This window comes from Momordica charantia (assembly GCF_013281855.1).
Source record: "Momordica charantia cultivar OHB3-1 chromosome 6 unlocalized genomic scaffold, Mcharantia_2.0 BLBB01000006.1, whole genome shotgun sequence".
Lineage (NCBI taxonomy): Eukaryota > Viridiplantae > Streptophyta > Magnoliopsida > Cucurbitales > Cucurbitaceae > Momordica > Momordica charantia.
The window spans coordinates 7,710,519-7,723,045 of record NW_028275164.1 but is presented as its reverse complement, the minus strand read 5'-3'; the positions used below and the strand labels follow the sequence as shown (position 1 = coordinate 7,723,045).

At 30.4% G+C, this 12,527-nt stretch overlaps 1 protein-coding gene across 1 annotated transcript; it reads left to right on the top strand.

The window, feature by feature from the left end:
* Positions 1-3,601: 3,601 nt before the first annotated feature.
* On the top strand, positions 3,602-8,524 carry LOC148210623 (uncharacterized). Its single transcript, XM_088126182.1, has 11 exons — positions 3,602-3,766; positions 4,042-4,341; positions 4,558-4,641; positions 5,277-5,410; positions 5,508-5,605; positions 5,708-5,796; positions 5,914-6,022; positions 6,347-6,501; positions 6,670-6,740; positions 7,570-7,684; positions 8,220-8,524. Exons 2-11 carry the CDS (start codon positions 4,102-4,104, stop codon positions 8,382-8,384), a joined length of 1,260 nt encoding a protein of 419 aa, XP_087982308.1. The 5' UTR covers positions 3,602-3,766; positions 4,042-4,101; the 3' UTR covers positions 8,385-8,524.
* The last annotated feature ends 4,003 nt before the right edge of the window (positions 8,525-12,527 follow it).

Here is a 12,527-nt window from a genome sequence, read left to right as displayed (position 1 = left end):
ATTTTTATTAGACGAACAAATGGATTCCTATTTTATTTTGCAAGAAGTAGGATACACAAAATATATTCGAGTAGCCTAGCTAGGATGCCCATACCAGAGGCGAGCCATGCTTTTTATTCCTTTTTGTCCCACGTTCTCTTTTTATCTATGTTGTGCAAAATGCGTCAATAACCACGGTTTATTTATCAAACAATACTAATCATTAATTCAAATAATCCATCAAGTAATATTAACACTAAATCAAGTAGATAAGAGAAGACAAAACGACACCAAAATTTAATGTGGTTCGACCAATGTGGTCTACATTGTGCAAAGTGAGAACAAAACTTTTATTAGCTTCAATATCCAAGAACAACACAAACAGAAGATGAGAGAAAAAACATATTCATGCTCCAAGCAGAACAACCTACGAAGAAGATGAAAACAATGGACAAAATACAAGAAGAAATAAATAAACTCTTCTGTAGATTTTTCCACTCTCGATTGCTGTAGTAAAGAAGAGTAACAAAATTTTGCATTTTTTCTCAATCTCACGGCAGAAGAATGGCTCCAAATTATGGTTGCACAAGTAGCTACATAATTGGACTTCAACAAGAACTAACGGCCCAACCCAACTTCTTTAATTTAATAACCTATGAGATATGCTTGAGTCACAACACAACAACATATTTTCTTTATTCTTATTTTTTGTTTTATAATTTAAGTAAAATTTTTTTAACAATGATATTTTTCTTCAAAAAAACATAATTTAATGGACAAAAACAAATCTATTTAATGTCTAAATTATATGAATATTAGTAAGGGCATTTTTTGGAACATTAGATAAATTTAAACATTGCCAAGAATAAATCGTGAAAAAACATATATAGCTATCCAAATATTTTCAGATATCCTTATAAATTTTCTTCTAAAAAAATACTTTCTAAATATGTCAGACATCTAAAAATCCCGAAAATCCTATCTATTTATAATTTAGCACTCAATAGATAAATTGAGTTGATTTTATTCCTTTACGAAGTACAAAAACTCGCGTTGAATAAACTTTTAAAAGTTTTTTAATTCCTCATTATATCTCCATTGACCTCTAAGCTAAAGTAGGTGAATTCATACGAGTAGATTTGTCATTTTCTATTGATATCTACAGATTGGATCAAAAATCATTCATGAATAAAGTATTCAATCTCATGAATGAATTAGACTTTCGAGCATAGGGTTCACTAAAATCTAGCTATTGAGCCAAACAACCTAGAGATTGATTGAAATTAGAAAAGAAAAAAATGATCCAAACAAAGAAAAATTGAATTGCATTACTAGGAATTTTTTTAAGCGTATTTAAAATTAAAAAACAAAAAAAAAAGTCAAAAAAAGGCTGCTGAATTTTGAAGTATGGAGAAAGAAAGTTGAATAAATGTAGCTGCCTAATAATTAACTTGAATACAAGATAATCATCTTTTTAGTTGAACTTAAAAACAAAATCTTTTTTAGTTGATTATTCTTAACTCAATTATTTAGGGTTTGACCATAGCTTTAAGGACAATTATTATTATACAAGGAAAAAATATTAAGTTGATCTTAGAAAGATAAAAATAAAATAGGAAAAATGTAAACCCACTAATCATTTTTTTTTTTTTTTTGAGAAGAACCCACTAATCAATTATTGACTCATAATAGTAATTAGTTCATTTTCAATTTTTGCAATAATTGTCATAGTTAATGAGTGACGTAATTAAATCTGGATTCATATTCAAACTAAAATCATCATTAGTTTACATTAGGTTTAAATTTTTAGGTAGAATTTTATTTTTTACCCCTAAAAATTAAACTTAAAACTTTCAGTTACGTCAGTTAATTTAAACCCCAAATTTGAATAAGTTTTACAAATTAAACCCTACACTTAGAATTAAGTGGTGCATTATTAATACCATCAATTAGTTAAGTTTTAATTTTTTTTTTTGTTAAAATTTGTGCCTGGCTACAAATGGTTGGATATAATGTCTAATTGTTGGATGCTTTTAATTAATACGATATGAATTTTAATTGGTTGCCAAGTTTGAGTGTTTTTTATTGGTTCGATGTTGTGTCTTGATTTGAGTAATATCATGATTTAGTATTGGACAGGTATGATATGATTTCGAGTGTTCTATTAGTTGAGTTTTGTACCATTTATTGATTTGGCTCGTGAGGTGTTAATTGCAACGTTTATTAAATTTCAGAGTTTAAATTAATAAAATTGAAAGTTTAGTATTAAAATTGACTCCACACCTTAAGTTTGGGGGTAAAAGTTGAAATGTTGCCAAATTTTTATTATATTTGTATCGACACTTGAATTATTATTATTTTTTTAAGAATAGTTGACACTTGAATTATTATTTCTAATTATTGAATATTTGGGTTAAATATATTTTTTTATCACTTGATGTTTGAATCTTTTTTCTTAATTTTTTAAAAGTTTTAATCTCATTCCTTATGTATTGATTTTATTTTTTAAATAATTTTATGAAGTTGTCAATTGCAAGTCTATTAACATTTTAATTGGTCAACTTTATATAACAATTTGAGTAATTTTAGGCCAAGTAAGTTACTAAGATAGGAAACGAATTTTTTTTTTCTTTTTGTGAAACAAATGAATGCCTTGTTTTACTTTATGGGTAAATACTATATTTTGTCTAACCCAATTAATATTATATTATATCTGCCATTGAAAAATGCATGGAAGAATGATGGTAGTGGTAATCAAAAAAGAAAAAAAAATGATAGTAGTGGGCTTGGCCCAAAAATATCAGGTATGAAACTCAAGGCCCAATACATTGGGCATGGGCAAGTTAGTTGGGCCCATTCCTTAAGTTTATTAGGCTTGCTTCATTGATATATACACACACAGATGCTTTTTGTAAAATTGATATATTTAATGATTTTATTTAGAATTTTTTTAGTACACATGTGGGGATGATATTCGAATTGCTTTTATACGGTTAGATACAAAATTATCATCTTTTGATCGAAATGGGTGTCTTAACTAATTGAGTTATGCTCTCTATCTAGTATTTTGGTAATATAGATCATCCAAATTGAAATAGTATAAGGTTTGGTGAGTCAATGAGGAACCATTTCTACAAGTGAAGGGAATTTTAACCTCAAAAGTTTCTCTTTTTTAAGCTCAACAGGCATGGAGATCAAACCATAAACCATCAAAATATTTAATAGATATTTAAAATTTTTGTTGTAATTAAAAAGATTTAAATATAATCTCTTTTAGCCCCTACATTTAAGTTTTTTCTAATAAAAAGATTTATGATAAAATCAATTCAACTATGATTATTTAAGTAATAAGATTTTAATGTTTTGCCATCACTTATCTAAATTGAAATTTTTTTTAAAGAAATAATTAGAAATAACTCAATTGATTAAAATGTATATTCGGGGAAAAAAGACACGCCACCCACACATTTTGATATATATAAAAAATTTATAGATGATCGAATTTAAATTAATTTTGTAAACATTTTGTCTTTTTTTATAAATATTTTTGTAAACCAGGTGAGGCATGTTTAAATAATTAAAAAAAAGATAATAATATAAATAAATAAAAGAAAGAGAAGCCCTAGGTTTCTACCCGTTTGATCTTCCACTCTCCACTCTCACGTGCTCCAACTTCCTCTTCACGGCGGTGCCCGGCTCACCTCTCTTTTAGCATCTCAGCGCCGCCGCCGCCGCCGCCAAAACGTAGCAGTTTGCACTGATTTTCTACTCTCCTCCATTGTCACTGGTATTCGTCCAATCTCGATTCATTTCTTTCTTCTCTCTTGAACAATTCAAATTAGGACTTGTCTAGGAGTTGTTTTGATTTACAGAACAACCTCAGCATATCTAAATTTTTAGGTTATAGTTGGTTTTGATGAGTTCTTAGATTAAAATTATGGCAGTGAAGAAGACGGTCAGCTTTTTGTGAAAATTGAAGTTCTCTCCCTCAGATTAACCAATCACCAACTTTACTTTGAATTTACTGGAAATAAATAACATTCTATACTATTTGTATTGCAGGTACGTAGTTTAGCTTGTGAATTGCATGGTATTTGGTGTTTGATTCTGTAGCCCGGCGAAATGGATGAAATTGGCAATGGTGCGGTGGAGTCCATGGAAAAGCTTAATGGCCTCCGTATCACCTCTTTAGATGACGAAGATATTGATGATACGGAAGAGTTGCAAGATGACTTTGATACCGATGACGATGATGAGGATGAAGAAACTGAAGAGTCGGTAGTTTTAGGATTTGTTGAGAAGCCAAAAAATTCCTGGTCTCTTCTTCCTCAGTTATTTCCAAGCAAGGCTGGAGGAGTACCGGTGTGTAATCACAGTCCATATCATTCGAATTTTTTTCTTTGATATTATTTGTTGATTAATTTTCTGCTTGAGCTTCAGTGTTGCTTGTGAGAATCGAAAATTTAGTTCTAAAAAGATTGAATTGCACTAAGTTGGATAATTTTTGTTTGTCTTGGATTGTTATTACGAGTAAAGTGAATTAAGAGTCTTTGATTGTATAAATAATTGGCACCGCAGGCTTGGTTGGATCCAGTGAATTTGCCGTCTGGAAGGTCTTGCGTTTGTGATATATGTGGAGAGCCTCTGCAGTTTTTGCTTCAGGTATTTGTTCTAACGATATTTGGTCTCATTTTTCCTAATTGTTTTCTTTTGCTTTCTCCATCTTGTGCATCTCTCTCTCCATTCCCTGTACAATTAGGTCTCATTTAATATTCATTTTGTTTTTAGTTTTATGTTTTTTAAAATTTATCTTATGAATGATACTTCTACCGTTGTGTTTCTCAATTGTGTTGAAAATGTTTTAATAATCTGAGCCAAAATTTAAAAGCCAATAAAGTAGTTTTAAAAAACTTGTTTTTATTTTTTGAAATTTGGGCTAAGAATTTGAATATGTGTGTAAGAATGATGAAAAATATTCTAAGAAATTGAAAGGACGTAGGCATAATTTTTTTAAAACGAAATCCTTATCAAACGGTACCTTAGTAATTCGAGAAGGAAGAAAGATTTTGTAAACTGATAGAGTCCAATGGCCAATCAATACATATGGTAGAAACATAGCAAAATTACTTCCAAATTGCAACATGTTAAGGAGTTAGGTAGTGCCTTTTGTTTATTGTTTTAGGTGTGAACTCTGTTTCTATTTGTTGTTTTTTTTTTGTTTCATTGCAGACTATTATTGATGTTTCTACATGGAAGTTTAGCTTATGACGGTTTTTTCCTGTTCATTGAATTATTAGATTTATGCTCCTATTGTCGAGAAGGACTCAACATTTCATCGAACAATATTTATTTTTATGTGTCCATCAATGACTTGTCTTCTACGAGATCAACACGAGCAATGGAAATGCAAGTCTGAGAAGTCATCTCGTAGGTATTACTAGCTGGTTTTATGATGAGTGCCATCGTTTTACTTGTTTATTATTCTACGTTTTTCAGTTTCTTTAGTAACAATGTAATTGTTTTGGAAGTGTGAAGGTTTTCCGTGGCCAATTATCTCGTAGTAATCCCTTTTACTCGAGTGAACCTCCAAGACATGATGGGACTGACAAACCTTCGGAATCTGGAGGTAGTTTTGATTTATTCTTCATAAAATTATTTTAATACATTTATGTTCTTTAAGATTTCACTGATTTATTAAATGTGTCTAACGTATGTGGTATTGTCTTAGCTGCACGCTGTAACTGGTGTGGTACTTGGAAAGGAGACAAAGTCTGTAGCAAGTGTAGAACAGTACGTTATTGCTCTGAGAAACATCAGGTATCATATTTTCAGGGTTGCTGTGAGTTCAATTTTCTTGTATTCCCAATTTTCTGCACGTCAAATCGAAAATAACTTCCAAATTCTGATCCTCAAGACTGTATTCTATATCTTCAGGCTACTCATTGGCGTACTGGGCATAAAACAGATTGCCAACGGTTGTGCATGTCTTCTCAGTTAAGTTCTGGAACGACTAACAGTCAGCACGAAGCATATATTGAGAAAGGTTTGTGAACAAAAAGCTTTCTCACTTAATGGGAATGAGATGATTTGCATTTTTTATTTTACTTTATGGGATTTGTTCTTTCCCTGGATGTCAAATTTTCGTGCATTCCTTACTTAGCTTGAACTTCATAATATTTTTTTTTGTGCAGAATATCTGAAAGGTTAATGCCTCTGAGATAAATGTACTTTGTACGAATGGATAAAATATGTGCTATGTAGTTTATATTAGATCTGGTAGATACTCTAGGATCAATTTCTTTGCCTAAGATTTGTATGGGAAGTAGCTCTTAAAATTTATCTGAGAATTATTTGCTTTTGTTGACAGTTTCAAGCAAGCATCTTTGGCCTGAATTTGAGATCATACATGAACATGAGAGTGAGTTCAACATGGAAATATCCCAGGATAATTCGTATGCAAATTCTTTGGTTCGTAGTGATAGGGTGGATGACTCAATACAGTCCTTGTTGGACAATTTTGAGGTATTGGTCTTCATGGCATCCTTTGAAAAGTTTCGTATTCAGTTTTTCTCCTTTTTTTGCATTGCCTGTTTGTCGCATTCTCTAACTTATCTTTATGAAAGTTTGGTTTTTCACAAAAAAGGAACCATTTGTATTGTTGCTAAATCTAAGGACATTTTTGGTAAACAGGGAGATGATGATAGAAAGTCTTGGGCCTCATTCCAAGATCGCTTATCAAAGGCTCCTGAACAAGTGTTGAGGTAATATTTAATACTTCCAACTGAAGTTTTATTAAGTAAGTTGAGCTTGGGCATGCACCATCCTTTATTTTAGAAGAAGAAATCTCAAGACTTTATTATTTTAAATTGATCAGTTGCTTGATATTATGTAAATTAGGAATGGATTGGACTTTCTTCTACCTTAGATGCTGAAGCCTACAAACCAGTGGGCTAAATAAAATTTAAATCTTAGTATCATGTTAAACTTTTAGCCTATTCATAAAAAGCTAGCATGCTTGGCAGGAACTGCAACCAAATGAAAATAACAATAAATTTTAGAATCTATCCTGAGATCTTTTGTACCTTTTTTTATATAAATCTTTTTAACGTTTTAATCTCTTGATGAAACTTCATTGTATTATTCTTCCCTACAGATTTAGTGCTCTGTGGTATTCCATTAAATGCTCATATAATCTTAACCCATCATTTATGTTATAAATTTCTCCAGTTTCGCGTCTATCTGAATTAAAATAGAAGGGAGTTCTTTGATTTTACATCATTTGGGTACACAAATAACAATTTAAAAGATTGTATGATTTTTCATCCAGTTACTATATGTTCAAAATGTGCAGAAATTGTTGGTAATAGCTAGAGATCTGATTGCAAAATATTCAGAGTAGAAAAGTACTAAATTGATCATAATTTGTGTGCTAAACTGATGGCATGGTAGTAACGGATGCAGGATGATCAAGCTGTGCAGTTGCCTTATTTTTGCAGTTGCATTTTGATCTTGCCTCATGTAGTCTTCATCTATCAGTCAATGAGGTTGATTATGTTATTAATTTTTATTGATGAAAAAACACAACCACAGGTATTGTAGAGACGTTGGCTCTAAACCTTTGTGGCCAATGTCAAGTGGTCGGCCCTCCAAAGCAGATATTCCAAAATGCAGTTACTGCAGCGGACCCATGTGTTATGAATTTCAGGTATTTGCATCTTTATAGGCGACTTGTTTGGTGTTCGGTTAAAGAGATCTGAACTTTAAAAGTTGCTTTGCTCCCCTATATCCAAGGGCAATTGCGCCCACCCCAAGATTCTGTATGTTCTTTGTATTAAGCTCACCAGGAGGTTTTGAAATTGAGACCTATGAGCCAGTATGACCAAGAGACCTCAAGCCGACCTCAAGCCCTTGCCGACTAGGCTGCCCTTAGGGATCCTATACTTTAAAAGTATTTAATATGTCTCTGAACTTTCAATTTTGTGTCTCGACATGTTAAGCCTTTTTTAAAATGCTCAAATTATTAGACATGAAGTTGAAAGTTCTAGAGCCTATACAACATGTTTAAAGTTCAAGGTCTTATTAGACACAAAATTGAAATTTTAGCCTATTAGACCGTTTTTAATGTTTAAAGATCTATTAACACCATCTGCAAGTTTAAGAACTAAACTTATAATTTAAAGAACATCCTGCACCTCTCTTTTTTTTGTTCACGTTTGGATTTTTGCTCTGGGTGACAACAGATCTTGCCTCAATTGCTTTATTATTTCGGAGTAAAGAATGATGTGGACTCGCTCGACTGGGCGACGATAGTTGTGTATACCTGTGAAGCCTCCTGTGAGTCAACTGTAGCTTACAAGGAGGAGTTTGCTTGGGTTCAGCTCTCTGCCCCATCTGCTGTGCACTAGTAATATATTAATTTTTGTTAGTTTCGTTCTTCAGCCTTTCTATTTATATACCAAATGAGTTTCCTTTTTGGTTATTTTTTTAGGTAATTCAGAATGTTCAACTAGAGAAATCAAAATTTTTATGTCTTCTCTTTGTTTTCTGACCTTTCTTTTAAAATCAATTATACACTTGTAAAATTGTAAAAGGAGATTTCAGAAACCTCTTCCAGTTAGTTGAAAAGTAGTCATAGTTTTGAAGGAGGGAAAAGCGAGTCTTTATGGAGTTAAACTAAAAGGTATGTCAAACATTAGGTACTTGTGCGAAATCGTACCTAATTCTCTTTGCGGGGAGATCGTCTTTCCAGAGGAACCATGCTTGTTAAGTCCATAATTTCCTCCGACATGTTTGTCCACTGTCGAGAGGAAGAACTATTTCTCGTGTATTAGACAAGATTCTATCCAATATTACTAATGTCTTAACTAATTGGAGCGATTGAATTCCTCATCTTGTGCTGCATCCAACCCAATCCTCTTGTAGAGCATGATCCGAGAAATCTTTAGCCATTTTAATATGTTGGGAGGTGGGCGAGTATGGGTCATATAATATTTTGATTTGATTTGAGTTTAATTTTCAACCTTCATTTTAGAGTTATGAAGGCTTTTATTTAATAAGGATGTCATGTGCTTGAATTTACCAATACGAAACAACCATATATAATATTGTAAGTGTTCAATCTTGTTTCTAGCCTACAATTCTTTATTGTTTTAGCGTATGGAAATTTATCATATAGATGACGTTGAAAAATGACCAAAGAGACTAGGATGAATTGAGAGAGAATGAGTTCAAATCGTCCACAATGGTCACGTGCCTCGTGAATTAATTTTTATGTAATTTTTGACACAAAATGTTGTAAGGTCAGACAGTTATCTTGCGAGATTAGTCAAGATATGCGTAAATTGGTATGAATATTCACGAATATCAAAGAAAAAATTTGGAAAATGACACAAAGATAGAGACAAAATTAGAAAAGAAAGAGTAAGTTTTCCATTTGGTCACAACATAGAAAGTATAAAGAACAATAAAGAAGAAGATGAAAAAGTGAGGAAGAACATCGTAAGGGAATCTAGAAATATTAGAGAAAAGACATAAAAATTTGAGTGCAAAAACTTGTACCCACTTTCATCCAAATTAGTAAGGGATTTTTTGTCTCTTCATAAGGATGGGTGTGTGTGTCACTTTCTTTGGGCATCTTTGCATTAAAAGCATTGCATTCAATTCCATCCTTGTGTCTTACCTAGCCCCAATGGCATCTTCGTAATTCTCTATTGATCTTTTGGGTTGAATTTATTACACTCCGTCATGTTCGTGTCGATTTTGTTCCTATGTTTTTAGGAAGTTTTAGGGTTAAATTATAAATTTAGTTTTTGAACTAGTTTTTATTTTCAGTCCAACTATAGGAATAGAGAGAATATGAACAGGTGGTAAGTGAAGAAATTCTTTTCGACAGTGGATGCTGGCGAATCAGAGTTAAATCTCTCTTTTTGGAGTCGAAGTTGTAACTTATACTGTTTGAAAGGTGTTCCAACCCTTCTGGCTATGGATAGTAATAAATAGAATCATTCTTTCTTTAAGGTTACAGCAAGCAAGACTATTACTTTGTAGATGGCGAATAATTTAATTTAGTGGTGAATGTGAGAGTCATTGCGTAAGAGTCGTGTGTGTTTAATAAATTCTTGAATTTTTAAAAGTGTCTAATAGGTCACTAAACTTTTATGGTTGTATTTGCTGTTTGATACTTTCAACTTTTAATTTTGTATATGATATATTATTGATCTTTCAATCTCGTATTTAATAGATTCCTGAATATTTTTTTTAAAAAAATCTAAATAGATTGAGGATCTTTAAACACAAAATTAAAATTCAAAGACGTCTATGATATTTTTTTAAAAAAAGTTGAAGGATCTATTAGAAATCACGGGTTAGACATCATCTAAATTACAAATCTCTCGAATCTGAAGACTTCTTGAAGAAATAATGACATCAAAATAATAATTATCCATAAAGCATAATTTCATTCTTGAATTATTACCTTATAACAAATCAGATCTTAAATTTTCATTTTTTTTAATAAATTACAATTAGTGTAATATTTATTGTTAGTTTTTTTACTTTTAAAAATTATAAATAAAGAATTTTAATTTTAAATACTATTTTGGTATTATCAGAATGTCTATTTTAGTCTCTTTAGTTTAAACTTTGGTTCATTTAGTTCGTATACTTTTCAGATACTTGTTCTAGTCCTGTACATTTAAAAAGGGCTTATTTTTGTCTGTTTATTTTTATTTGATCTCTTTTTTTTCAATCACGATTTCTTTACTCACTAAATTTTTTAAAATATAGTTTTAAAGATTTTCATACGTATAAATTTTGTACTACAATTTTTAGAACAAAGATCAAGATAGTCACTTTTTAAAAGTACAGTGACTAAAACTACGTTCTAAAAAAATTTGGACTAAAATAAATAAAATATTTTTTTAAATAAATAAATTGAAAGTAAAGACCTTTTAAAAGTAACCCACAATGAACTAAAGACATTTTAACCATAGTATTTACAAAGCTGTTTTCAATGGAAACGCAAATGCCAATTCTTAATTAATATTACTCAAGCGATTTTTTGTCTCTTTTTAATTGGATGCAAACATTTGAAGTATCATGATGTTCTTTAATTAATGATATATATATATATATATATATATATATATATATATATTTTAATTAAAGTCAACTTTGTCATTCTTTTTTTTTGATTAAAATTTGCAAATATTTATATGGGTGCACATAGTTGATATGTACTAGGGAAAGAACTATATAAATACATTCAGATTTATACGTCGAACTTTGAATATACCAATATGAGTTTAGCTCAGTAGTAATTCATATTTGTTTTTTTTTTTTACCGAAATGATAATTCATACCTATTTTTGATTAAGAAATCATGAATTCAATTCCCGAAAACTTAATTTTAGCTAAAAAGAAAAAAACTTAGTTTTTGCTATATACTTCTTTTTTTTTTCTGTCCATAAAATTTTCTAATATTATTTAATAGAAATTTTTTGTCTCCTATTTTTTAATTAGGTTAAATAACAATTTAGTCTCTGACCTATGTACTTTTAATGGACAACAATTTAGTTCCTAAATTAAGTTTAAAAACAGTAACAATTTAGTTCTTCACCAGGTAAAAAATTTAATCAAAATTAAATATCGATATAACTATTTAGTCTGTGTAATTTATAGACCTATTTGGTCCCTAATAAATTTATTGATCTACATATATAAGAAAATTAACAAAAATTTTCACACAAAACATGGACTAAAGTATATGGACTAAATCATTGTAAACTACAGTTTTTAACAAATTAGTATAGGGAGTAAATTCACCTAAATTAACAAATTAAAGTTGAGGGACAAAATTGTAACTTTCATGAAAGTATATGGACTAAAAGTATTTTTTAACCAAATTTATGGGTGCGTGACTCTCAATTTGAGCAACGTCCATTTTTTAGTACAACACATATGGTGGTGGGGGATCGAACTCACAACCTCTTGGTTCAAGGAAATATATGCCAATTACCACTAAACTATACTCGCTTTCGCTTGAGCAACATCCCTTTAAGCTCGAAAAACCGTTGCAATTAATTTTAATAAAATTAAATCATATTATTATAACTCAAATTTAATCGCGATAATTTTATAAGTTATAAGAGTATAACTATAACAAAAAGTTAGATGGTAATGGGTGTATAAATTTGACAATTAATGTTCTTCATTCAATTCCAACATAACTATAACTACCGTAGACAACTGCTCTGATTAGCATCAATCATATAAATGGAACAACACCGATTCTCCAACAACTAGGAACAAAACATACCTTAATTAATTGATTAATAATAATCTTTCAATACTTAATTTAAAAGGATGGATAAGGTACTTAGTATCATCTTAAAGGTCATTATTGATTTAAAAAAATACTTAATTTTTAGCTTCGTGAAATATAGGAGATGTAATTGTAAGAATAAGAAATTCTACGGTTTAGAGTATAATTACCTCAAGTAATAAAGACATCGATTGATTTGAAAAGTAAAAGTGATTTTCTTTTCTCT

Coding starts and splice junctions, on each gene's coding strand:
- LOC148210623 (XM_088126182.1), top strand. CDS start 4,102: ATGGATGAAATTGGCAATGGTGCGGTGGAGTCCATGGAAAAGCTTAAT. Junction 5,797..5,913: donor ATTGCTCTGAGAAACATCAG/GTATCATATTTT, acceptor CTATATCTTCAG/GCTACTCATTGGCGTACTGG. Junction 6,023..6,346: donor CGAAGCATATATTGAGAAAG/GTTTGTGAACAA, acceptor TTTTGTTGACAG/TTTCAAGCAAGCATCTTTGG.